Source organism: Xiphophorus hellerii, chromosome 4 (assembly GCF_003331165.1).
Source record: "Xiphophorus hellerii strain 12219 chromosome 4, Xiphophorus_hellerii-4.1, whole genome shotgun sequence".
In the NCBI taxonomy this organism is placed as follows: domain Eukaryota; kingdom Metazoa; phylum Chordata; class Actinopteri; order Cyprinodontiformes; family Poeciliidae; genus Xiphophorus; species Xiphophorus hellerii.
The window spans coordinates 7,243,790-7,269,171 of NC_045675.1; the positions used below are offsets into that span (position 1 = coordinate 7,243,790).

Consider the following 25,382-nt stretch of genomic DNA (forward strand, 5'->3'; position numbering starts at 1 on the left):
TTCAAGTGTGTAGAATAATTTTTTTATTTTTATATTGTGAATACTTTAGACTTCTTCATAGACAGTTGTCACTCACGTTCAACCGGACATAGGTATTGTACACAACAGTTCTGTAAACATGGTCCAGGAGATCCAGGGTGTATTTGATCACATTCATTAGACAAAGTAGCCCAGTGTACATTGAAGAATATCTTTCTTTTTTTCTAAATAGTTCCTCTCAGTTATACATCAAACAACATGTTAGGACTGTAGACAGTTACATTTAAAATACTTTACTTTCACAATTTGCTATAAACAAGTTGATAAATACAAGATTAGATATAACAAAAGAATATATTTATTTATCTATGTATTCCCACATATATTTGCTTTTTTGTGTGGCTTAATTCCTTTTCAGTAATAATATTTTCTCATCAACGTAAAATTTAACATCATTCCCATAGTTATAAAAGAAGCAAAAGAATCAAATCAATACAAGAATATGACTTCAAAAATAAGTTGTTGGCACTTTAATAGTGATGAAAAATACAAAGGTTTATATGTGTTTCAAATAAAAACATGAAAGTTGCTGCTACGCAAATGTCATAAAATCTAATACATAGTAGAGAGAGGCATTTTTAAGTTTTCAGTCCTCTGTTTTATGTACGTTTCACCAAAACAAACCATTAAAGAGTAAAAAATATCAACAGTCATAATACACATGCACTCTCTGTATTTTCTTTTCAACACTCTGTATTTCTACTTTCTCTCATTGTTCAATTGGAGAATAAGTCACACATTGTCCTTACATTTGCACATAAAAGACAAAGAATAATAAAAAGCCCAAGTTTCATAATACAAAACTATCAGTAAAAGGAATTCCATTTGTTTTGGTGAATTTTCCTCCTGCACCCTATGTTATTAGCTAGGCACTGACAAAGTCCCAGCTTAATCTTCGAAACAAAGACTTGGTACTAAGATTGTTTTCAGTTCCCAATAATCCCTAAAGCCTGCAATGGTTCCACACAGTCTTTGGTCTGGTGCATCTATTATTCCCTTTTTCACTCAAACGCATACATTTTTTTTCTGTCCTGTTTTTGTTTCCTTTCCTAATTAGGTTAAACTTGATGCAGCTCCTTGATGTCAATGTCAAACAGCTAAGTCAAAACCAAGAAGTTACTATTAACAAACTGTTATGATTTCTGTGTGTTCCTGAGTTAACACAGTTGACTCTTTTTGTTTGTGGACAGACTGTAGAATACATGGAGTGTCTCACTTAATAAGGCACTGACAGAGGTCAGCCTCTGTTCTAAAAGAATGGAAAGAAGAAACTGTTTCTTACTATAGTGAATTAGTAGTAAGTAACCAGACACATCAAACAGAAAATTATGGTTCCCTTTGTAGTTATACAAAGGGATGATTAGATTGTTTGATGACAAACTGTCATTTGTGCCCTTTCCAAAAAGTAATAGCTAGATTTAAGTCTGTGCATAACGGCAGAGAAAGCTATGATTAATTAACATTGATAACGGTTAATTATCCCAGTGGCTACCCCTACTTCAAAAACTGTAGTGGTAGAGATCTTTCAGAATGCTAACAGGCTTAACCCTGAAATCAAAGTGCTTGAAACCCTTGAAGGCATTGTGTGGCAAATGCATGGGGAGAAGAAAGAAGCTGCTGATAGATACTGGAGCCGACTGCTCCCCGTTTTAGTCCAACCACTGGTGGCACACAGGAAATCCAAATGATAGATGATGGAGTTCTGGGTATTTGTGATCAAATGGCTAGCCAGTGTCTGAGCTAGAAAACAGAACAAAGATTTTATTGAATTTATGACATAACGTCATACTGTTTTATGTTTTCTCTTTTTTTTCTTGTTTACATGCAACCTGTGGCTAAAAAGTCATTTGTAAGTCTGAATGTAACCCTGTCTGTTTCTGTGTTGTTGAGAGTTGATCTTTAAAGGACTCCTGCCAAAATATATTATAAGAATCCTAAAACCCATCCACACTAGATTAAGACTCCTCTATGATCTCTGTGATTTCTAAAACAGTTAGAATATAACTAGGTCACCTCCAATTTGTAATTTTAGAAAGAAGGAAAACATGACTGTAGTGTTCTTTACTGCCCATGTATTTTTCTTTTTGGTGATTTCTTATGGATCTAAGCACAGTGATATCACATATGTTACTACATATGATACATTTCCCTTTAAATTTTGCAGTTTTATTTCTGAATATATTTTGGATTTGAATTGCAGCATTGAGAACTTGTTTCTCTTGCGTGTCTCAACAAGAAATCTACACATAATTCTGAGGGGTGTGCACTTCTTCCCTGTTGGGGCCCCAATGAACCAGTAATGCAATCCTTGCTGAAATTAATTTACAAGGAGTCTGAGCATAGAATGATTTTTCGGTTTTAAAAATTTCTTGGGAGTGGTTGATTTTTCGTTGACACGTGTTGATGCAGGGTCCCATAGCTCAATAAACTGGGCTAATTTGGGGAATGCCAGTCAAGTATGGGTGTGACGAGTTTGCTGATTTTGCTTTAAAGGTGGCCAGTCCCACCTCAAATTTTCTGATGACCAAACCACACAAGCGGGTGTTTGTCACTCTTCATAGAGAGGCAACACTGATCCTACTCATTCCCTCCAAATTGCACCCAGGGCCTGGATATGCTGTCAAAATTATGATTAACAACTATGTTCCCACAAAGGACATTTTGTGCAACCTCAAAACAGTAACTTCACTACACATCTAATAGTTGCTCCAACGGTCTCTTAATGCAGCACAGGAGGCCTCTCTAGGGCTCCTTTCGACTACTTTACATCTAAAAATAATGGAGAAAGTTAAGGAAGTCGCCCTTACTTTGAATTGCCGCACATTTCCATTGGCCACCAGGTGATGTTCATGTTCTGGAGTGATACAGTAGGCTATTTTCTGCAAAACAGGTGATAAGAAAACATCATATGGAATCCTAAAGCATGGTCTCTAAAAGACATAAAAAATAATTGAAATATACTGGACCTTTTACACCCGAGGAACCTTTCAGACCAAAAACTTCTTTACTATATATATATACTGTACATATACTGTATATATATATAGTGAATTTGAGAAATAAATAAAATGTTTGGATGACAAAACACCAAGAGGGAATACAACTTTATGAGACAAATTTCGAAAATATATTTAAAATAATACTCTAAAAGTAAAAACACACCCACACACATGCCCCCACACGTCTGAAACACACACATGTCTGAAAACATGAGAAAGTCCAATTCAAAACTCAACTGGAAATACCAATGGGATTTGGTAACTGCATCAACAGATTGAGGATGATACTGGTAGATTGCCACAGATTAAAAATAGCTCTTCTCTGGCTTGATGATTGTGACCACAAACTCTCAGCGCTTTGAGGATACGCACTGTATATTTCCACAAGCTATTTCCATGTGATTAAGCCAGGTTCTTTTCCTGATCATATATCAATAAACATAGTTAAGTTTTGAGTATTCAGCTACATATGTTTTCTCAATATCTTTAGTTAGTGTAAATTCTCACTCATCACTACATAAATATGTTTACATACATACCTCTTTCAAAGTTCCAGGTACACTGAAGAATTTGTAGATAGCGTAAAAGGGAACAAACAGCATGGATGACATGGCTACTCCCCAGCCCAAAATGTTGGCCCAATAAGGGAAGGTGTAGTCATCATATTTCAGGCCTCCTGACGTCAACGTACTGGCTATAACAACAAACTGTAAAAGTAAATGTAAAAAGGTTTTTAAAAAATGTATTATGTATTACAAAGCCTCTAAGAATTATACTTGTGAACTTGGCTGCTCATATTGACAGTATGAACTTTCTAATTATCCGAAACCTAAAAAAAATCTTAGCACTTTTTAATGCATGTTGTCATCCTTCTTCTGCACAATTTCTTTAATACATGCTTTTCCTCTCTTGCTCTCGGTGAAAGCGAATGCTTTTTTCCTCCTCTCCCTCCCTGCCCTGCTTGATCTGTTTTTGTCCAGTCTTTTCCTATATTTTTGGAGCCTTTCTTTGCACATCCTCCAAACCTACAAATTATGGATCTGGTCAACCAGTCTCTCAATGCAATTGATCAAATTTTCTCGATGAGAAGACTGGGCACAGGAGAGCCCTCTTGTCCTGCGGGGACACACCCAGTGGGATTCACCCTGGATTTATTCATGGTAACAGAATGTCTGCTGTTTGGAGCTTGCGGATACCTGGCTTATCGACATATTTGTGACAGTCTTGGCCGAACTAGTGAACACTCGGACTGTGAGTGTGGACCGAGACGCAAGTTGGATGTGAGTCTTGCTGAGACTCGGAGCCCAGCTGAGGACTCAAAAACTCACTAAGGGAATGGAATCGATCTTGGAGAAGTTGTTAGTTTTGGCTCAGTGGAACGACCAAACTAATTTGGATTATTGGGAATTGAGATGTATCGGAGAGACTTTAGGGAAGATTGAAATTTATAATCTACCTGACCTAAGACATTCTGTATCTGAATTGGCTTTTCCTGGGTTGCCTTGGAAGGGCTGCATGTTTTCAATCTACTTGAAGATATGTAAACATAACGCTCCTTCCCACCTTACCCTCTCCTGTTATCCAGGCAGCTGTGGAGCTGAGCACTCCCAAGGACATTCCTTGATAACAACATCTTGTCGGACGTCTGCCGGGAGGCTGAGCAATGTGGTTTCATGGCCCTGTGATGTCACCGCCTTCACTCATGTCTTTGTTTTATCCTGTGTTTTGTCTGAATATTGCCATTTGCCCTAATGTGTCTTTTCCTCTTTTTTATTTTATTTTGTTAGAAACTGTGGAGTACTCACTTTTAACCCAGAAAAGGAATTAGAACAAACTTGGAATCCAGAGACTCTAGCTTATTAGTCACTCTTTAGCTTATATTGTAGAAACTGTAGAGTAATCACTATTTAGATGCAGAGAGACGCCTATTATTGCAACCCAGAAAAGGAATTAGACCAGAGGATACTTACTTATACTTATCTACCAACCCAGAATAGTAGTATCTAGTTTATTTACTTTAGATCAACATTAGATTATTTTTCTTCTTTTGCTCTTTCCTTTGGTTTGTAATTTTGTTTGTATTTCCTTTTAAATCCTGTAAAGCACTTTGTATTGCTTTGTTGCTGAAAATGTGCTATATAAAGAAAATTACCTTTACCTTTTACCTTTACATAAGCAGCTTATTTACAAGCGTTGTGTAAATTCAATTGGCATTTTAATCCATTACTTCCTAAAAATAGATGAGACATTTGATCAACATTATATACTTTTTACATTCTGCAAACATTAGGCATACAAATCTGAAAGAAATAGGGAACATTAGTTGCAAACTAGTGGAATGCTAGAGTCGTTTTTATAACATTGGTTTTTATTTACATGCCACAACTTAAGCCGGTGCTTTGACAAAAAAAAAAAAAAAAAGCAAATAGTTACTCTAGAAAAGTGTTTATTTTATTTTTTTGTTATTGTTGTTTACTGTAGTTGAATGAGCAATAACAAAAGACCCGGCTTCAGGGATTGTAATTATGCCAATGCAATATCTGCATAATATCAATTTAACCATGATGCCTGGTGTGGCTTTCTTGTTTAAATTCCTGGATAGTGTTTGCTTGAACTTTTTTGAAGTGTTGTGACATGTTTCTTTTTTTATCTGTAATTCAAGCTAAGGCTGCAATGAAACTATTTCCTATCTTGCTATGATTGCTGGCATTTTGACAGAAAAAAAAATGCTACATGGATCTGAGTGTAAGGAAATATGGAAGACTTTATGGGTCATCAAGTCCTGTCATGTCTTCGAAGTATGTGTGATAGTTTTGATGCACTCCAATTTTATATTTACAGCGTTCTGCTTCATCAAAATTGGGTATATTACTTTTCTGTGACATTATCTCATTTTATTTATTTATTTTTAAGATCCAGTGAAGATCTGGAAACAAAACCTTGGTGCTCTACAAGTGCCCTCAAGTGGTCAGGCAATCAAGAGTTTAATTAATCATACAGTAAGTGATGGCAAGGAGTTCAATTTCAAACATCCCACATCCTGAAGTCAAAACACCATCTTCATAAGTTATGAAACATTAATATTGGGTCACTGCTGTGATATATTAATCACACCAATGTAGATTCTGTAGCATTATTGCAAATGTGAAGTATACATAATGTATATGAGCTACTGGTGTGGCTGAATGGTGGTATGAGAGACTTATTTCGCTATGGCATTGTTTCTTTAAAAGTTATTGAAATAAAAGTATGATGTACAACAGTGTGACAGATTCCCTTTTTTCTGACCACTGGATGTAATTAGGAAGCATATCTCTATTGTTCACTGTAAATACGTTTTACGTGATGCTCATGTGAGTGATGTTTTTTTACATTTTAAAAAGTTTTAGAAAGCTTAAACTGTTTTCTAAACATATTTTAGAATAGAATAGAATAGAATAGAAGTACTTTATTCATCCCAGCAGGGAAATTACTTCACAGTTACAGCATAGAGACAAGACACAACAACAACTACCACTGAGTACCACCAAGTTTACATGTATAACTTGGTGTCTGGACACAAACGCTTGAACAAGGCATGCTGTTCTATTGTTCAAGGCTTCATATGAACAGTGTAAGTGTATGTACAGTGTAAGAGCAGGAGTGCATGGTGTTAATTATCTGCAGTAAAAGCAGCAGCAAAGTCCAGATTTTGTTTCCATTTCACAAAATCTCATTGCAAACCAAATTAATTATTCGTCACAATGAAAAGGAGCATGAAGTGAATTTGATGTTATTGCCAAAACCCCCCAACCTACCATTTGGGGTGGGGGTTTTGTGCTTCAATCCCCTACTGACAAATACATAAAACTCTGGAAAGCAGAATAGATGTTGCCAAATGTTTCTGGGTTTATGGGTTTTGGGGTCTCAAAAATTCACGCAAAGCAGCTGTCTTGGACTTTATAGTCACATTCTGAGTCTGGAGAAAGTTATAGGGCCGAGTAAGACATCCTGACTAAAAAATTGCAAACATGCTCTTGATGTGTTTTTCACTCTGTATATACACATACAGTATGTCACGTGTGAGCAGCTGTGGCTCTGTAGGAAAAATGGAAAAAGTAAAGTCAAAAAGTTTTTTTTCCCTGCTGCCACTTCACACTTTGCAAGTCAAGTCAGTCACAAGTTAACCTACTTTTCTGTATAATGGGCTATTGGTAAATGAGACATTTTGTGCAAAAGCACTCAGTGGTTGGTGTGAATAGAAAAGTGCTAAATATAAATGTTTTCTGCCCATTTACCATAGGCCACATACAGTACTAAATGGTATAAATAAGTTTTTTGAGAAATGATGAGTTTGTCTTTTTTCTCACAATATAAGAGTACAAAATGACAACACCTATTAATTCCGATATGTGGTGTATTTGTCAGCACATTATTTTTATATTTTTTCTTTACCAAAAAGTTTTTGAATAAATGAATTTGTGTTGACATACTCAGCGGAGGGTGTAGAAATCAGTTCTATTAAAGGAAGCCCATGGCTGTCTACGCCTGTAGCTGAATTGTTGCAGACAGAGAAATGTGCTTTCTCGACAGCTCATGCAGATAACAAAAAGCTAAAAACGACTGTAAGCTAAGGCTCAAACCACATCCCCCTTTTTCCAACATATCTGTTGGTATTTGATTCTAAGTGAGAGCTTTTGACTTGTGTCTCAATCTTACTACATTATTTAAATCTACTTTAGATGGTGACTTTGATGCATATATAAGTCAAATTATCCTATAAATGCTGGAAATGAGGCAGTAAACGCCATCGATGTAGGTTGCATTTTCTCAGTGAGTTATGTAGTTGATTATAATCTGGTGGAAAAAGATTGAAACTTTCTGCATTTTTCTTACCAGAAGAAAAGCTGGGCTGACAAATTTCCAGCACAGCCTCCAGTAAAGCCCGGGCTTGAAGCCCATCATTCGCTCAATATCTTCACTAAAGCGGTCCACACCTGCACAGAGCATGAAACGTTAAATGGTTTCAGCAGAGGTGAAGCAATAGGTTGTCAGAATAAAGATTCAACGTGTGTTTTTGTTCCAAGTGAATCCATTTATTTTCTAACTGGAAACAGAAATTCACGAACATCTAAATTGTTTACTCAATTATGTCTTCAAGAGCAAAATAATATTGCCCATATGTTTCTCAGGCTGATTCCTACAACGTTGTTTTTATTTCTATCTCTTAAGCTTACAAGGCCTTAAGAGATAGAAAGTTAATTTAAGACTTTCTGTTATACTGAACTCTAACTTACCATAAAACCATGACACTCCAATGGCCTCAATCAGCACGCCAAAAAGTATGGCAGTCCCTGCTGCATACTTATCTAACAATGTCAGAACATAGATCCCACCCTGCAGAGAAAGATACAAAAGAAAATTTGTGAGTCTCAGTGTCAAAGTGCATCTTAATAAGTTAGATTATCATCACAGTTAATTTATTTCTTCTGTTCAACATAAAAAGTGAAACTCATATATAGATTCATTGCACACAGGGTAATATATTTCAAGCAGTTTCTTTCTATTAATTATGATGTTTAATGGTCTGCATCAATTGTTTGCAGTGTCTTTGAAAATTATAATTTTACATAAATCCTCTAAAAACCTGGGAGTACATTTTAGTCAATGTCAGAAAATAAGCATGTGGACATATTCTAAAAGTCAAGCTTTTTCATGTTTTATTGATATCATCTCAACCCCATAATCTTTTAACAAAGAAAGCAAAAAAGATTTTCCTTTTTCTAACATTTAAATTGATATAATAAACAAACCGCATAAATCCTTTATAAAGTCTTTTCCAAATCTTTCTGTATTTGAGTTTCACATGCCACAAAACTGTACTATTTCTCTGGCTGCTAATGAATGAATTGGAATGCAAGGGAAATTTAATTGTTGACTTCCTGGACACAGTTTAATTGAATCCAGTGTCATCAGATTGTGATGCAATAGTTCATGAAAACTGACTGCTTTCTTATGAAGATGCTAAATCATGAGAATTGAGTTGAGTGCAGTTCAGATACACTCTCTCATAATGAGTCAGCAAAGCTTGACTGGCATACCAGAGGAAGCTATACCAAATGTATAAACAGAAATTAACACAAATACCAGATGTTATAAAGACTTTTTATAACATTTTTGCAACATTTTTGAGGAGTTTATAAATTAACTTTAAGAAGCATCATAAATGTTGATACTGACATTAGTAATGCAAAACAGAGCAACGAGGAAGGTTCCAAAAGCTGTGGCAAATGTAAAGAGCTTTCTGTTTCTTTTAAGAATCTTGAAGTCGTCTGTCAGGCCTGTAATGACCGCCTCCATGCCGCCCATCTGAAGGAAACAGACAGACATGAAAACCAGAAATGTCTCCAAGCCAGCAGAGCTCCTAAATACATTGCAATGTTCAGTTTTTATTTGGTTTGTAAGCGCAAACATTATTATATTATCACTTTAATGAAACAAGTTTCTATCCATCCGACAGATATCTCTAAACTCTTGTGTGTGCAAAGTTACAGTTTGGCATGAGTTACTGACACTTGAGTGAACTGATTATAGTAAGTAAATAAGTGCTGGTACATTAATATCTATTAAGATGTCTTAGGATTAAACTTGTGATTTGATTGTGTGAATAAAACAGTGAAAATAATTTTACAGAGGTGTTTGTGCTTCTCCTAAAATATTATGTTTATTTGACCTAGGACTCTAATTACTATAAAGTTTGTTGCTGTTGCAAATTAGATTAGCTTTGGCAGATTCAATATTATTTCAATCTGAGCCGTAACAGATTAGAATGTTGTTGTTTTTTCAAATCAAAATCTTTCCTAATACACGATAAAAACATAAATACATTCAAGGTTTTGTTGATGTAATTTATTTTGATAATCATCCAAAGTTTAATTGTTCCTTGAGAAAAAATTTATATTAGATGAACATCTGTGTTCATTTAATATGTATAATATTAATTGTGTACAAGTAAACTCTATCTGTGATAAAGAGTCTGCTGTAATTATTTTCAGTTTTAATCTTCTATATGCAGGATCTGTGGTTTTTATGACTTTATTTAAGTGTATTGATATTATTTGCATTAAGACAGAATAGTAATAACAATTCTTATTTTACTATTTGGATAACATTTCTTCATAGCTGATGGTTTTGATTGTTGCTATAGTGTAAATGTAAAAACTGAAAACCCCCCAATGGCCACTGTCATAATATAAAATTCTGAAAGTGTCGGAATCTAAATATGCAATGATTTCACCATGTTGAGTTGAATAGATGAAATCCAAAGTCTTAGGAAAACATAAAATACCATTGGTTTTTCTTGACTATTGGCCTGGAACTAAAACAGCGCTGGGATAAATTCCTCCAACAAATAGCACGAATGAAATGTTTTTGCAGATGTTAAACAAGAAGAAAAGAAAAGAGACAACTTAATTCTATTCACCCTTAAAATCAATATTTTTGGCAATTACAGCTGCAAGTCTCATTTGACATGTCTTTGTAGTTTTAGCTCATGTAGCCAATGGAATTTTTCTCCATTTCTCATACAAAGCTGCTCTGCTGCAAAGGTTCAGCCATTAGCATACTGAAAGCTAAAATTCTGCCCCCCCATAAGGCTTACCTCAGGAAATCTGTCATCACCATATTTCTCTGAAATAGTGTCTTAGAATAAATATCTGAGGCTTGCGTTTTCCCATAAAGAGGTATTTTTCTAGGGACCTATAGTGTGTTTTACAGCATAGCAAAGAAATGGAGGATGACTTAAGTTATTGTTGTAATAAAATCTTAGATTTACCCTCTAAAAGAAAACATAAAGCTGGACGGACACGTAGCATACGGTCTGGTGAGATTAAACTCTACAGTATTTATCTTCAAACTGAACGTCGTCTTGTGCTGTGAAGTTGCAGTTAGTAAAAACATTACAAAAGCAATACAGAACTCTCCTCTTTCTATTGTTTATGAGGCAGCATTTTATTTGAATGTGGTGAAAGGTTTTCGTCTTTTTTTCCATGTTGACAGCCTTTATTTATGTATAGCAGTTTGTAGGTGATCTCCGACTACAACGATTATTGGATAGTTTATGCCTCTTTGCCTGCTTGGTGAATGGCAAACTTTACAGCAAAATATGTCAAATTATTGGAAATAAACATTCAGTTTAATGAAGCACACAGCAGCGTATATACAGTAGATCTGCCTTCACACTGTGGATTAAAGTTCTGAACCCTTCCAATAGTCACTGTATAATTCACATCCTGCATCTTTTTGACAGTTTTAACCTCCAGCATACAGTGGTTAAGGCTACTTACCGAGCTATCAATGCCCAAAGTCAGCAACATGATGAAAAACACAATAGCCCAAAATGTTGAGCCAGGTAGTGTTGCAATTGCCTCTGGATAGATGATAAACACCAAACCTGCCCCTGTAAGCAACCAATAATATGAAACACTTTTATTTACATTCAAATTGTTATGTGGATGTAATGTAAATGATAGTATTGCATGTGTTTTACTTACCTTCTGTTGCTACATCTTGCACTCTCACATTATGCTTTTGGGCCATATATCCAAGAACAGAGAATATTGCAAACCCTGAGAAGAAACTAGTGACGCAATTCACTGTGCTGGTCAAGAGAGCATCCCTAGGTTAAAAACACGCAGCGATGAGAAGTTAGAAATATATTTTCTCAACATAAATAGTTCAAACTTTTCACATATCTGAAGTTCTACAGTCTGGTAAAGGGATCATTAGGAGACTTTTGTGTATGTTAACTTATATGTGTACTTAAACTAATTTTGAGTATAATTATGGAGTTGAATTTAAATACAATACAGTTTTTAAATTAAGTAAATTTATTTTAATTTTTATGGTTTTTATCTTCTGGCAAATACAGAAGATAAACGGGAAGATTAACGGGAAATTTTAAATCTCCTGGTATTCACCAGGAGATTTAATTAATGGATAATTAGAGAGCGGTTCTGTGACCACTGACAGAATGAATAAGGTCGCAGTGACCTTAACCACCTCCTGGGATTAAGGAGCCGAAGCCTCTGAATGAGCAATTTCCTTCCATTTGACTTCCCTTTCACTTTCCTTTTGTTCCTATTTTTATGGGCTGTGAACAATTTAAAGATGTTTTCACTGAACACCGCTGTCCTGTCTGCTTATTCAGGTCATTAGACAAGTACATGAAAAGAATCAGGCAAATCTTTAGTAGATAAGAAAAAAAAGGCACATGACACTGGCCTTCAAAATATGTCAGCTTAAGGTTTTACTTTATTTTAGAAAAATGGGGTAAATACATGAAAAACTACATTTAAAAACATGTTTAAAAAAGATTTACCACTGAGGTTAACAACATAAAAATATTAGAATGTGAGGAATTTCATTATGACATTGATGAGCCGAAGCAGTCCTATGTTTTTACACGGACTTAGTTTTGTCATTTTGAAATGAAAATATTATATTTGTTACTCTGCCAATAGAAAAAGTATTTTAACCACCAAATTGAAATTGTAGACATGTTCTTGACATCCTAGGTATTAAAGCAAGGATTTGCTAAAAATTTGTTTAATGGATAAAAGAAAAAAAAGAGAAGAGTAGTCCCTTAATTTTTAGCCTGATCTATGCTCTCTCTTCAAGGGTCTGATTTGTCTGTCTCACTCAGTACCAATTTCTCAGATGTCTTGAACTACCTCATTTGAAGTCAAAGCTTGTTTATACTCAGCTGGACAACCAAAATAATAAGGCATTTCAACAAACATCTATAGTGTCAATACAGTAGATTAACTGAAACACAGCTTCCTTCAAGCCTTGCAGCCTTATGCCGCCTCCTAACCTTCAAACAGTGCAAATCTTAGTATTGTCTCAGCTCACAAAAACAAGACCGTTTCAGTTTTGTTTGGAGAAACCGATACAATGTAATACAGATAATACAGATATACACATTTGGATATTCTCCGTCTAGCAAAGAGTTTTTTCCACACTTCTGTCTGCGCCTGCACTTTGTTTCTACCCTGTCACCCTTAACAGAATCTGACAAGTGGTATCCCTCCTAAGGAGTTTATTGTTAGCTTTGATGTTGACTGCATTGCTATATCCTCATTTACAAGTTGATTTGAATGTAAGGGTTTGCCAAATGTATAAACAGAAATTAATATAAAGCAATACAAAAAAATACTGTTATAAATTGTAATAGTTGTAGTAGTCAGAAACAATTTATGTAGTTTACTAGTAGTTAACTTGTTTTCTGTATTTGCTTTTTATTATTATTCCGGTCTTTTTCTTTTTAACTAGTTCAGTCTTGTTCATTTGTTTTTGTCTATATGCTCTCAACCTCTAGCAAGACTTACTTGGACAACAGTATCTCTCCTGAACTGCTGTTCACTTATGGCTGCTAATGTAGGAAAAGATAAGCTCAAAACCTTTTGTCTGCTGTGATCTGAAGAACAGCAGCTCTCTGAGAAAAAAAACAACTAAACATGCAGCCTCTGGCTATTATCTGGCAACCCTTTCTGGTCTGTACTTTATCTGTCCTCAAACACTAGGGCACTGAAGTAAGCTGGACAGATTAGCATCACCTATGTCTTGTTGTCTAGCTGCAATATGGAAAGGAAGGCTGCTTAGAAACAGCAAGATGTTGCTGTGGGCTTGTTTGGGATTATCAGCAATTCACTGTGAGCCTCCTTACCTGTAGCAGTTGTTGTTAAACTTGTTGTAGCTGGAAAACGCAATGAGGACACCAAAGCCTGCTCCCAGTGAGTAGAATATTTGTGTAGCAGCATCGATCCACACCTATAGGTTAAATAAGGCAGTTTTTGTTCATTGTTCCTTCTAAAGTGTAATGAATACACAAATAGTTAGAATTAATGTTATTTGTTTTTCAATCAAATGTATTTTAGATAGCTAATTTCTTATTTGTTTGCCTTCCTCAATTGTATCCAGGATACAATGTTTCTTGTTTCACAAAGAAAAACTGCTTATTTTGGCTTAAAGATAACGTTCACAGTGTTCTTATAGCAAAAATATTAATTTACCCAGTTGGTGGAATGTTCATTCACTTTCCTCCTTACCTATATTTAATACCTGCAGAACCAGTTGAATCTAGCTTTTAAGTTTGGGGAAACCAATTGTCTGCCTAGTAGTGAGTACTGTTAGAGAAACTATCTTACATAAGATAGCAGAGTTCAATTAAAATAAAATCATGCATTCAATAATAAGACAAAAAAGGTTAAAGTTAACATTAAAAAAGTCTGCTCAAAAATGAAACTTGGATTTTATCTTTTTTGTGTGCCACTTTCTACAAGTGTGGCAGGGCTCATAAGTTTGTAACCACTCTCTCTGACCTCCAGGTTGTTTAGTCGGTTGAAATCAATGTTGAGGTAAGCTTTGATCCCCTCCATAGACCCTGGTAGAGTTATGCCTCTGATGAGCAACACAAACAGGACAATATACGGCATAGTCGCTGTGATGTACACGACCTGAAGATATGCACAGAAAAAATAGCACATAGGTTACCGAATTCACCATTGCACTCCCCAGAATAATCCAATGTTTTTTTCAAATAAATACATAAAGACTCTTCTTTTTTCTCAAATTCAAAAAATGTGTAAGTATGTTAGAACCTTAAAACACAACAGAAATAATTGTAATATCACTTTTATACTCTTAAATTTAATGTTTGTTAAAAAATAAATAGTGGTTTAACCCACACTGACAGTGGACTGTCTTGCTCAAAGAAAGCACATTTTTTCAGCTTTATATGACATGAGTAAATTTTATTAGCAAAGTTCCAGTTGGAGATAGCGGTGGGTCAGCACCTGACAGCTTTTTGTCCAGATGATCAAGCACTGAGTCTACTGCAAGACATAAACCCTCTGATGCTGCTGTGAATATCAGATTTATAACTCAGTGGAGTAATGAAACTATTAGACACTACCATACCAGATCCTTCTAACTGTTAACAATTAGCCTATGAATAATATGTCAAAAAATAAGTACAGGTGGCCCATACCTTCCCTGAAGACTTGACACCTTTCCACAAGCTGAAGTAGAGGATAAATACAACCACAACCAAGCACAGCGTTAACTCCCACCGAGGCAAGCCCAGGTCCTGAATACCTTTACTTTCATGGAGATGCAACACACCCCGTCTGCATAGGAGAGACAAATCCAAATATACACTGTCATGATACCCAGAAGCCATAGTTAGTTTTAACATACCCTTGTTTATAGATGATGTTAGGTTTTCATTCAGTAATCTGGACATGACTCAAAGGGTACACTTAATTTTTTTATGGATTTTTGCCACAAAAATATTTTCTGAGCGTGAAAAAGAAATAAGCAACTGTTTTTTTCACAACAAGATACTGAATCTAAGTGGTCTATAGACATGGAATGGAACTTACTTACAGAGATAGCTTAACTTTTGCTAATGTAGATTTGGGTAAGTATCTTAACTGTAGTCTTAGATCTCAGTTTGTAGAATCCGATTTATTGATTCTACAAATCAATAAATCAAAGAGCTGGCTGACTGTCATACTAATGTACACACATCTAAAACTGCTGTCACGGTTGCAATCTAAGTCACAGTTATTTACAATGTCTAGTTTGTTACTAATATCCTTATGTGATATGGACTTTATGGACATATCACATATATGTCCATAAAGTATGGACAACAAAAAGTAATAAACCCCCAAAAAAGCCAAGCACACTGTTTGAAGCAGGTATATTCAAATGCTTAAATGCAATGTTCAAAATAAGTTAAAAGTATTTTCAGTTGAACTGATTTTCTGTGTCCGCAGACTAAAACTCAGTCGTTTAAAATTTAGCTGTTGTTGATATATGATTCTTTCTCATATATGTTGATATGTCTTTTTGTTAAACTGAACCACCCAGTTTATTGGACCGCCAAGGGAGTTTTAAAACAAGTTTTAAATAGCTATCAGAGGTTAAGATGGGAGGAAAAGAGCAGGGATGATAGCACTCCACCCTCAGCTAACATATCCAACCTGTTGATTTCACTTCATCTTAATTTACCATGGACAATATACTGGATGAAATACATTTTAATAACTCCACTTCATTGATATTCAGTATTGAAATAAAATTTATATCAAGCTTGTTGACACTGTGTACAAAGGCAAAAAAAAATGTGTTCATTGATTTTCACAGAAAATTAACTACTTTTGTTTCAACACCTTGCGGATTCGCACAAGTAGATCAAAACTGTCAAGATTAAATTGCTAATATTAAATATTTTCTGCTGTCAAGCTGTCAGCTCAAGATGGCCTTCCAAACACTCAACAATTTCATGACACAAAAGACAAATGATGGCTCTTTTTTTCCCTACCCAAATATTGTTTCCTTCTGCAAGCTTTGCTGCAAAGTAACTACACTGGAAAAAGAGTAAATTTACTGATATCTTATATTTAGTTACTGTATGAATTTAGATAAGCAAAGAATACTCCAGAAAGCATTATAAGCACTAATCTTATCTTCATAAACTGTTATTCTATAGTTTTTCGAAATCCAACAAGATAAAATCTTTATACATCCTTCTGATCATGACTTCTTTGTTTTTACATCATACACATTCTTGCTCCACCAATTGCCTTTTCAAAATTAAAAAAATATATATACACATGCCTGACACCTAGTACTACTCAACCTAGAAGGTATGTAACATTTCTTATGTTTATCTGTTGCCTAAATTGGGTGGATATGCAGCTGAGAATTTTTCAGGCAGGTGAAAAAACATTAATGTTTATAGATACATTAGTTTTAGGCTGTCATTTTTTTGGATGTCATTTATAGTTTTTAATAAGGTGAATATAAAACTGCTGTTGATTTTTGCTTTATAGAAAGAGGGGATCCTTTATTTCAGCTGCACTTTTTTAATTCAAGCTTTTTCATTTAGGTCCTACAATCTTGCAGCTGATAGTAACTATATTTAGAGAATATATTTCACTAGGACATTTTGAAGAACAGTTTAGAACACAGACTCTCGGTGTCACATGGAATCTCACCATATACCAATCAAAACAGCCAAATATCACCAATCTTCAGTTTAGTAAAAGGTTCGATCAGAGATTTACATGAAATTAGCTTATAATAAAGAGTCCAGGATACCATGCACTCCAACTGTCCCTTCGGAAGAGAATCAGGCTCACAGCACCAAATATTTTCCACCATATTAAAGAGGGCACATGAAGTACTTGTTCAAATCTTTTACATCATACCCAGATGAAGAGTTTGATGCCAAAGAACTCAATGTTAATCCCATGGAAAAGTCCCAATGGTGTTTCTCAAGTTACACATTTGTGAGAAAAGAACAGAGAAGGCTTTTCTTCAGTCACTCACAAATAATAAGACTCAAACTCCAATCCTAAAGGAACTTTTTCCTGCAACTTTTAGATATGTTTCCATCTCAACACACCTGAAGTTAATAATTAGGTCATTAGTAGGACTCTGTTGGAGGAGCATTTAATTTGGGCGTGTTGGACCAGGGAAATTTCTAAAAGTTTCAAGACAAATGCCCTTTAAGGATTGGAATTTGAGTCTCCTGGTTCAATAGTTGTTATGGATGATTGGGAGACTTAAAAATGTAACTTTTGCTGCAATCCTCTATAATTCTGACTGTGCATAGTGGAGTGGTAAACATTGGTCCTCCTTAAATAGAACATTGACCAACATATTTGATGCGTATTGATTTTGATGATGGCACTTAACAAAGTGTAATGCCTGTTACTGTATTTTCAATTGGTGACTGCATGTTGTTATCACTTTTTGTGCTATTATGTAAAGCACTTTGAACGGCCTTGTTGCTGAAATGTGTTATATTAATAAACTTGATTGTCTGATCGAATGATTGTTCTTGTGGCAAGTGAGATGAGCCTTTGAAATAACTGATAAGGACACACAAAAGAATAATGAAATTAAATTAAGGTATAAAGAAATACATAATCATATCTTGAATTGTGGCCAAAATGGAATTAATTACTGATAAATGTAGGGGACTTCCACACAATTTTTAAATTTTGGGAGAATCTTTCAAACATGTCAAAAATCAAATGTGTTACATTACTATACAAAGTTATCCATTACTGTTATTCTTATAATTTTTGTTCCACCTAGAAATATTAAGTCTGAAAGAAAAGATCTGTGAAAAACTTCAGAGGCTTTTTTTTTTTTGTAAGGGAAATTATACATTTAAAGATTTGTGGTCCTGGAAGGCACAAAGCAGCATGAAAATATCAGTTGATGTATTAAAAAAATGTATACTGTGCTCTTATCTGAGGGCCTCATGTTAGAGTTGTGTTGCAATGCCCCAAAGGCCTCTCGCCCACCTGAATGAATTGATAATGTACTTCTAGTAAATGCAGACTGTAACATCAGCACAGTTCCCTTTGGCCCTGTTACTCTAAACATATTTAGTCTTATCATCACTCAGGAAGCTGGTAGCCCTGCCATCCTAACACCCGCTGCTACCATGTGTTGATCTTGGTGTATTTGAGTTGCGTGCTGTCAGGTCTTAAATAACAAAAACTAAACATCATGAGGCAGCTGGGCGGTCTTGTTTCAATCAGCTACATTTTACTCATTACAAAAGATTTTGTCCGTGGTGTTTTAAAAAACAGATTTTCAAAACCGATGAATCTCTGTTATTACACTTTCAAAATTACAATAACATTGATTTATAGAGTGTTGTTTCCACAACTTAAACCAGATGTGGCTGCTGCTGACTACATCTAAAGAGAACGGCTATGCTTTAAATTAATTAGTTTGTATTGCATTACTTCAAGAGAATCATATGTTTGGGTGAAGGATATTATGAAAAATTGGAGCTTTTTGGAGCTTTACATTGCATTATAATGTTAGTCCCTGCAATTGTAGTTATAAACATTGTGTGCATTTAAAAAATAACTTGAGACATTTGACTTCGCATATCAGCGGTATCTGATTCCTAGAAATTGGTCTGTGTCTCTTTAAGAAGATCCTGCTCTTTCCAACACTCTGCCTTCAACACTGTCACAATAATGCCTTTCCATTACTGTTTACAGCAGTTCTTAGGAGCATTGGTTGAAACTCAAAACCTTTTCGCTTTCAAGTTTCAAACATGGTTTCAAGTAGTATTTTTTTTCTTGACATTAACAGCCTTCTGTAGTGCATTTTGACTAAGGCAATGGGTCAGATAAACCATAAACTTTGTATGTGTGTTTTATATGTATTAAGCAACCCAGCTGGAAAGCCTAAACTCCCCTCAAAATAAAAGCGTAAGATTAGGTGTGACGTCAGTATGAAGGAATGTTTCATTCGAAAGTTTGTTTTACTAATCAGGTTTGCTGCAAATGACGGCTAACCTACAAACTAAGCTCATGAATGTTGGTGTGTGAGATGTGAAGCAATTGAATTGTTGACTCAGTTGTCCTCCCTCACGCTGTGCTTTGGCTTTGCTCCTGTTCTCAAAGCTGTAAGAAGGAGGATTTATTATCCCCTACAGTCTCTAGCCCCATGGAAGATCTGTCTCAAAGTGCCTTATTGTTTTCAGTCTGCACATGTTCCTGTCCTTTAATGTAAATAAAGCGTGAAAACAAAACAAAAAGATATATTTTCAGTTTGGGTTTAATGGACCATGTCTTGTGTCTGTCTGTAGTCCCATCATTTTTTTGAAGGTCTGTTGTAATTTACAACAGTGTACCTTCCATGCGAGCGCTGAATCCACGTGGTTAATAAAAGTGTTTACATACCTCCGATATAGCAGGTTTGGAGTTTCGTGGAAAATGGAATATTACCCAGGGATACAGTTTAAACAAACACTGAATGCCGGGACGTGTTGCTCAACGGAATGGGATCAGGTCTTTATTAACCCGTCACTTATTGGCCCTCATACTGTTCTATGTTTTCTGCACTTCAAACCTTGCATTTGTCCATTGTATTGTCCAAGTCCAAGTCATTTCACAGACTTCCTTTGGGCTACACCGTCTTCACAGAAGCTGAGGAAGAACTGGCTGTCTTTGAAGTATAAACAGATGGGACTCTTTTCAAGCACTTCAAAGAGAGCATTTGAACTTTTTATGTATACACTTTTTGTAGTGCAAACACTTACAGCTAGACAGTTTTAGGTTGTAAACTCACATTGCACTGACCGGTTGCCCACTTCATACTGACAGGAGCTGTTTTATATGGGTTTGGATGATGGTATAATGCAGACACAGATAATAAAATATATTCCATAGCAGGTTGTGATACGTTACCTATCTATGTATGGGCTTAGAGGGTGGTGTAGTTATTACCACTGTTGCCTTGAAGATAGAAAACCAGTTTATTTTTTATCCTTGTACATGCTTGGGATCACTGTGGGTGGATTTTATCTTACAATCTAAAAATATGCATCTTCGCTTAATTAACCACTTTAAATTGCCCTTAGGTGTGAGTGTGTATGTGCAGAGCTGTTTGCCCCATCTGGGTGATTCCCAGTAACTGCTGGAGGTAAGCACCAGTTCATCCTGATGGCACTGGATGAACCATTACTACAAAAATATTAAGGAGGATCTTCACTCCCCTTATTAAAAATATGTACAGTGTGACTTCCTGTTGCTGCAATAAAAGATTACATTACATTAGGATTCCTTTACACATCTTGACCAGGCATGCTAATAAATGTGGGCTCCACAATAAGTTATATTTTGTGATAATATAGTTATAGTGGAAAGATTTCACTTACTCGTAGTACTCAGCTGCTGGGGTGATCTTGTACTTGGCATAGGTACCATTGCCAAGGACAGACCCATTGATGTGGTCAGGGTCAGTGCAGTTTACGCTGTTCCAGTCGTTGCCACATTTGAGCCATGGGAGCTCACGTGTCATGGAGGAGAACAGGTAGTAAAGTGACCAGGCAATGATGACGTTGTAGTAAAAACCAACATACAAGGCTATGACAATCACGGTGTAGCCCACACCTGACAGAAACAGGAATAATTATAAATTAAGAAAAATATAATGTTGCATATTTACACCAATCAAATCATAAGCATAATTGTTTAACAGATAAGGTGGAAAGTACAGATATGTAAAAGACTTCCTTTGCAGATTATTGTGTCCATATGCAAATTATTCTCAACATACACATTCTTTAGTGACAATCATTTATTGTCTGGTTTAAATTTGAAGTGTTTTTCTGCCCTTAATTTCATGAAGTCATTTTGACCTCTTTTAAGGGAGACCATGAAGCCCGTGTTGTGTGTTATTCTATCTCCACTGGAATGTGATGTCTTCACACGAAACAGAGGAGCCTCATAAACCCTTCACCTGCTCATTCTGCTCAGGAAAATAACAAACCCTCCCACCTTTTTTGCTGAAGCCAACAAAAACACCAACTGGTGCCATTTTAAAACATACTCATCTGAGAGCGCCTGAAAATCTACTTTTTAAATCTCCTTCTTAATGCACTAAATCTCCTTTTTGAAAATCTATTTTGTAGGTAAATTTCTCAAAAGTGTGCCAAAATGTTAATGCTCAATTAGATTTCATATGTAATTTATAGAAAAGTTAATGTGTCTGAGTAAAATTCATAGACAATGACTCATTTTCTATATGAGTCATTGTCATTGTCTATGACACATATCAGCACTGTGATATGTGATTCTAGTGCTGGTATGCAAGACAATTTCCAGTGAAACAAAATGTAGCAAGGAGCCAGAATGTTGCGAGTACAATGAGAGCAAATGAATGACCTGCTGTGACAGGTTTTAGTTACAAGGGACTCTTTTCTACCTTTGAGAGGGGTAAAGGAGAAGAACAAAATGATAAAATTAAAGGGCAAGGACACATGAGAGGCCGATAAGAAAAGAACATGCTGATCTGTACGTTTAAAAGGTTACAACGAGACTGAAGTCAATATGTTGTGTGTGTTTGAATCTGAATGTGAGTCCTATTAGTCTGTGTATGTTAAACAAAAATACCTTTAAATATTGGGCATATTTTCCAAACTGTAGCTGCTCCCTCCCTGTTGTATTGGCCCAAGGCAAGTTCCATGTAGAACAGTGGCATCCCAGCAATGACCAGGAAAAGAGTATATGGGATTAAAAAGGCACCTGAAAAGACACAAATCATCAAATTGAAGTGCTTTTCTTCATTTTTGTTTTGAGTTTGACTTTTTGTGATAAGAAAATGTTGACAAGTGGCAGTGTGATGGATTAAGAAGGGAAACAGGATGGCCAGGGGCTTGACATTCTTAGAAAAATAGTGGGAAGGATCAAAGCTATTTTCATGCTGTGCTTCAGAGGCACATCCACCCTAACGTAGGAAACAAGCTTTGATAATTGAATTGCTCTTGACACTGTCCATCACAGGTGACACATTATCTCCAGTAATGAATAAATATTCGCCAAAGGCCAGTCTGATTGACAGTTCTGTGCTGGGGTTGGACCACTGAGGGTGCAGAGTAAAAACATGTTGATTTTATTTTTACATTTGAATAGAATATAAAAACAAACAGAGGACAGGGCACAGCTTCCAGTGAGCCCTCTGTTGTCATTGACATGGAAGGTTAAAAAAAGCAGCACTATTTCAAGCAATCCTTTGTTGGTTTAGCTACACAAACTTATTCTTTTCCCTCTCACCACACTGCAGATTCAGCATTCAATTGTTTTTGAATCAGTTGTCATGAGGTCAAACACCACTTACATTAAAGGTTCAAATATCAGAGGGTGACCTTAATCATCACTGATTGGGGCATTTCAAAGCACAAATAAAAAATAAATAAATAAATTGACTGCTGTCTGCAGAATAATTTCAGATTCATCCAAATAAACTAAAAAGAAATCATAATAATACATGTCCAACAACCTGTAACAGGACACCTGGCATTTTGCTTGATGATCTTGGTAGTTGTTTAAAATTGTTATCAGACACAGTCAAATTATACACTTCACTTGCGCATGAGGAAATTTAAAATGGGGCATTTCCTCGATCATGAAAGCAAAAACCCGCCTCCCCGTTTATACTCCTGGGACTATTATCGGAGATTAAGGGGCTAAAATTAGAATTGAAACAAAATAATTCACTTTGAACATCAAAATCACAAACATGTTTTAGCCTTCTAATGAATCCAGGAATTGTAAATATTGTAAATAATAATAATAATAATAATAATAATAATAATAATAATAATAATAATAATAATAATAATAATAATAATATGTGTATTAAAACAGACAACATCAGTACAGGAACACAAAAATCTTCTCTATAATATTTTCGCAGCATTAGCCTAAATTTTATTTCAATGTTCTCATATGCAAACTGCAAACTAAGAGTTTACTGCTTTCTGTTGCTTTTTTGTGCTATTTTACGCACATTAGTGACGAAACACATTGCTCACTCACCTCCTCCGTTTTTGTAGCACAAGTATGGAAATCTCCAAACATTGGCCAAGTCCACAGCGAAGCCAATAACGGACAAGAGAAAGTCTATTTTCTTGCCCCAAGTTTCTCGGTCGCCCTCAGGAGACGCTCCGGGCAAACCCACGCGGTTCCCAGGGGTGGAAATAATGGAGGAGCTGGTGTACTGGACACCATTCTGGTCCTTGACCAGTATCAGTTCTACCTCTTTTTTCTCCACATCGCACTGTTTCAGCGGTGCGACCGATGACAGTTTGTGCTCTGGCAGGATCTGGATGTTCATCTTCTCCGCGATGAGTGTACGAAGCCCTCGCCGGTGCGATGGTCTCACAGCTTCCTGTGGGTCCTGGTAGAGCTGGCTTTCTGAGTTGATGCGCTTGGCAAAAACAGTAACAAGGGACTGTTCCCCACCGTAACTACAGGTGACACCTCCGTGTTCATCGGCTAGAGAGAAGAAGAAAGGGGGAAAGAGTTTGGAAAGGTTAGGGATTCGTGCGTAAAGTTTACGCATCTAGGAAATCACGGTTTAGAGCCTCAACAGGGGATAAGTGGCATAACCATGTCTACAGCAGACAGACCTGATGTCCACGTGCTTCTGCTACAAGTACAGCTTTAAGAAGAATTATTATCTCTATTTTTCAGCAATACAAAGTGTCAAGGGTATTCTACTCCAGTACGTCACCAAACGTTCTGAGGACATTACGCAAGATTGAGACATCTCATCGAAATTAAGTCCAAGATAGAAGGATATTATAATATGAGTCAAGTTACTAAAGCAGTGCAAAGACAGCTCTTCAGCTGCTATCCCGTACTTGATCAAACTAAGGACACCTCTCCATGACCTGATGCTGCTGCGCTCCGGATGCGTCTGAGGGAAGACTGCCCATTCTGAAGGAACTTTGAGACTCGCCTTCTCAAGCTGAGACGATAAAAAAAAATGCGAGCTTTGAAATCTGTTTCCTCTCTCTCTTCCACGTGATATTTTATAATTGAACATTTTCGTTTCTTGTGTTGAATGTTAGTGTTTCATGATCACCTAGTAATAAACTTTCAGCTTATGACTGCGCATGATCCAAGCGGTTTAAAATAAGCATTTGAGACTAACTTTACTTTGTTTTCAAGTCGAAAAAAATATGAATAAAAGCTTCAAAGACTTTGAAGTTTTACATTAGAGCAAAAGTGTAAGATAATGTATTTCTGTGTATGTGTAATTTTAGAGTTTTGACATTTCTGTTGTGCAATATAACTTCACCTTACCCTACGGTTCCAATAAGCACTTGAATTTAACATACAAGAAAACTTTTTTAATGTTTTAATTTGGACTTATCTGTTTCTTCTCTTCTGTAGACATATTGAATTACTGTTTTCTAAGAAGCCGTAAAAGCTTTGTGTCCCACGTGTAATTTAATCCCACAGCAGCTTTAGCCAGGGGCAATGATTTCTATTAGATATGGTTGATCAGTTCATCCCATTAAAGTCAATGAATGTCCTGTTTGCTTTCCAGTGCTTGTTTTATAAAGCCCTAATAGGGCTGTGGTTTTTTGGCTTTTTATTTGTGGAGACTGAACAACCACAGCGCGGGCAAAGCACAGGACCAGGCAACAAGGCATGAAAACGGTATTACTGATGCTTTCTCTTGAATTTGCATTTCTTTCTATTTACCTCACATTAAACATTACAACTTCCTCATACTAACAAAAACTTGTGTTAATGTTTTTTACTCAACAAGTTGATTATTCACATTTAAACAGTAACATCTTGACAAACACTGCACAAGATGTGCACATTTTTATTACAAATGACACACAGAGAACTGACCCTGCAGATAGGAGCTGGACCCATGACTCTTTACCTTTTTCTTGCTATATCAAAGGGGAGCTCTGCTCAAAAGAAAATGGCATTATTCACCTTTTACCTTGATGAT

The 25,382-nt window shown here is 35.9% G+C and overlaps 1 protein-coding gene across 2 annotated transcripts; it reads right to left on the reverse strand.

Annotated features, from left to right (window-relative positions):
* slc6a2 (solute carrier family 6 member 2) lies at positions 1-25,094 on the reverse strand. Of its 2 annotated transcripts, none has more exons than XM_032561441.1 (15): positions 24,271-25,094; positions 23,444-23,902; positions 22,019-22,150; positions 20,782-21,016; positions 15,067-15,205; positions 14,399-14,533; positions 13,744-13,847; positions 11,570-11,694; positions 11,363-11,475; positions 9,258-9,386; positions 8,315-8,414; positions 7,914-8,014; positions 3,578-3,745; positions 2,847-2,918; positions 1-1,779 (listed from the first exon to the last, which is right to left on the reverse strand). In XM_032561441.1, the coding sequence occupies exons 2-15, from the start codon at positions 23,739-23,741 to the stop codon at positions 1,756-1,758; spliced, it is 1,875 nt and encodes a 624-aa protein (XP_032417332.1). In that variant the 5' UTR covers positions 23,742-23,902; positions 24,271-25,094; the 3' UTR covers positions 1-1,755. The 2 variants fall into 2 exon arrangements, with proteins under 2 accessions (XP_032417332.1, XP_032417333.1); XM_032561442.1 differs by lacking the exon at positions 24,271-25,094 and adding an exon at positions 24,037-24,260.
* Positions 25,095-25,382: the final 288 nt, after the last annotated feature.

Coding starts and splice junctions, on each gene's coding strand:
- slc6a2 (XM_032561441.1), bottom strand. CDS start 23,741: ATGAACATCCAGATCCTGCCAGAGCACAAACTGTCATCGGTCGCACCG. Junction 8,015..8,314: donor TGGAGTGTCATGGTTTTATG/GTAAGTTAGAGT, acceptor TGCTCTGTGCAG/GTGTGGACCGCTTTAGTGAA. Junction 2,919..3,577: donor TACCTGGAACTTTGAAAGAG/GTATGTATGTAA, acceptor CCTGTTTTGCAG/AAAATAGCCTACTGTATCAC.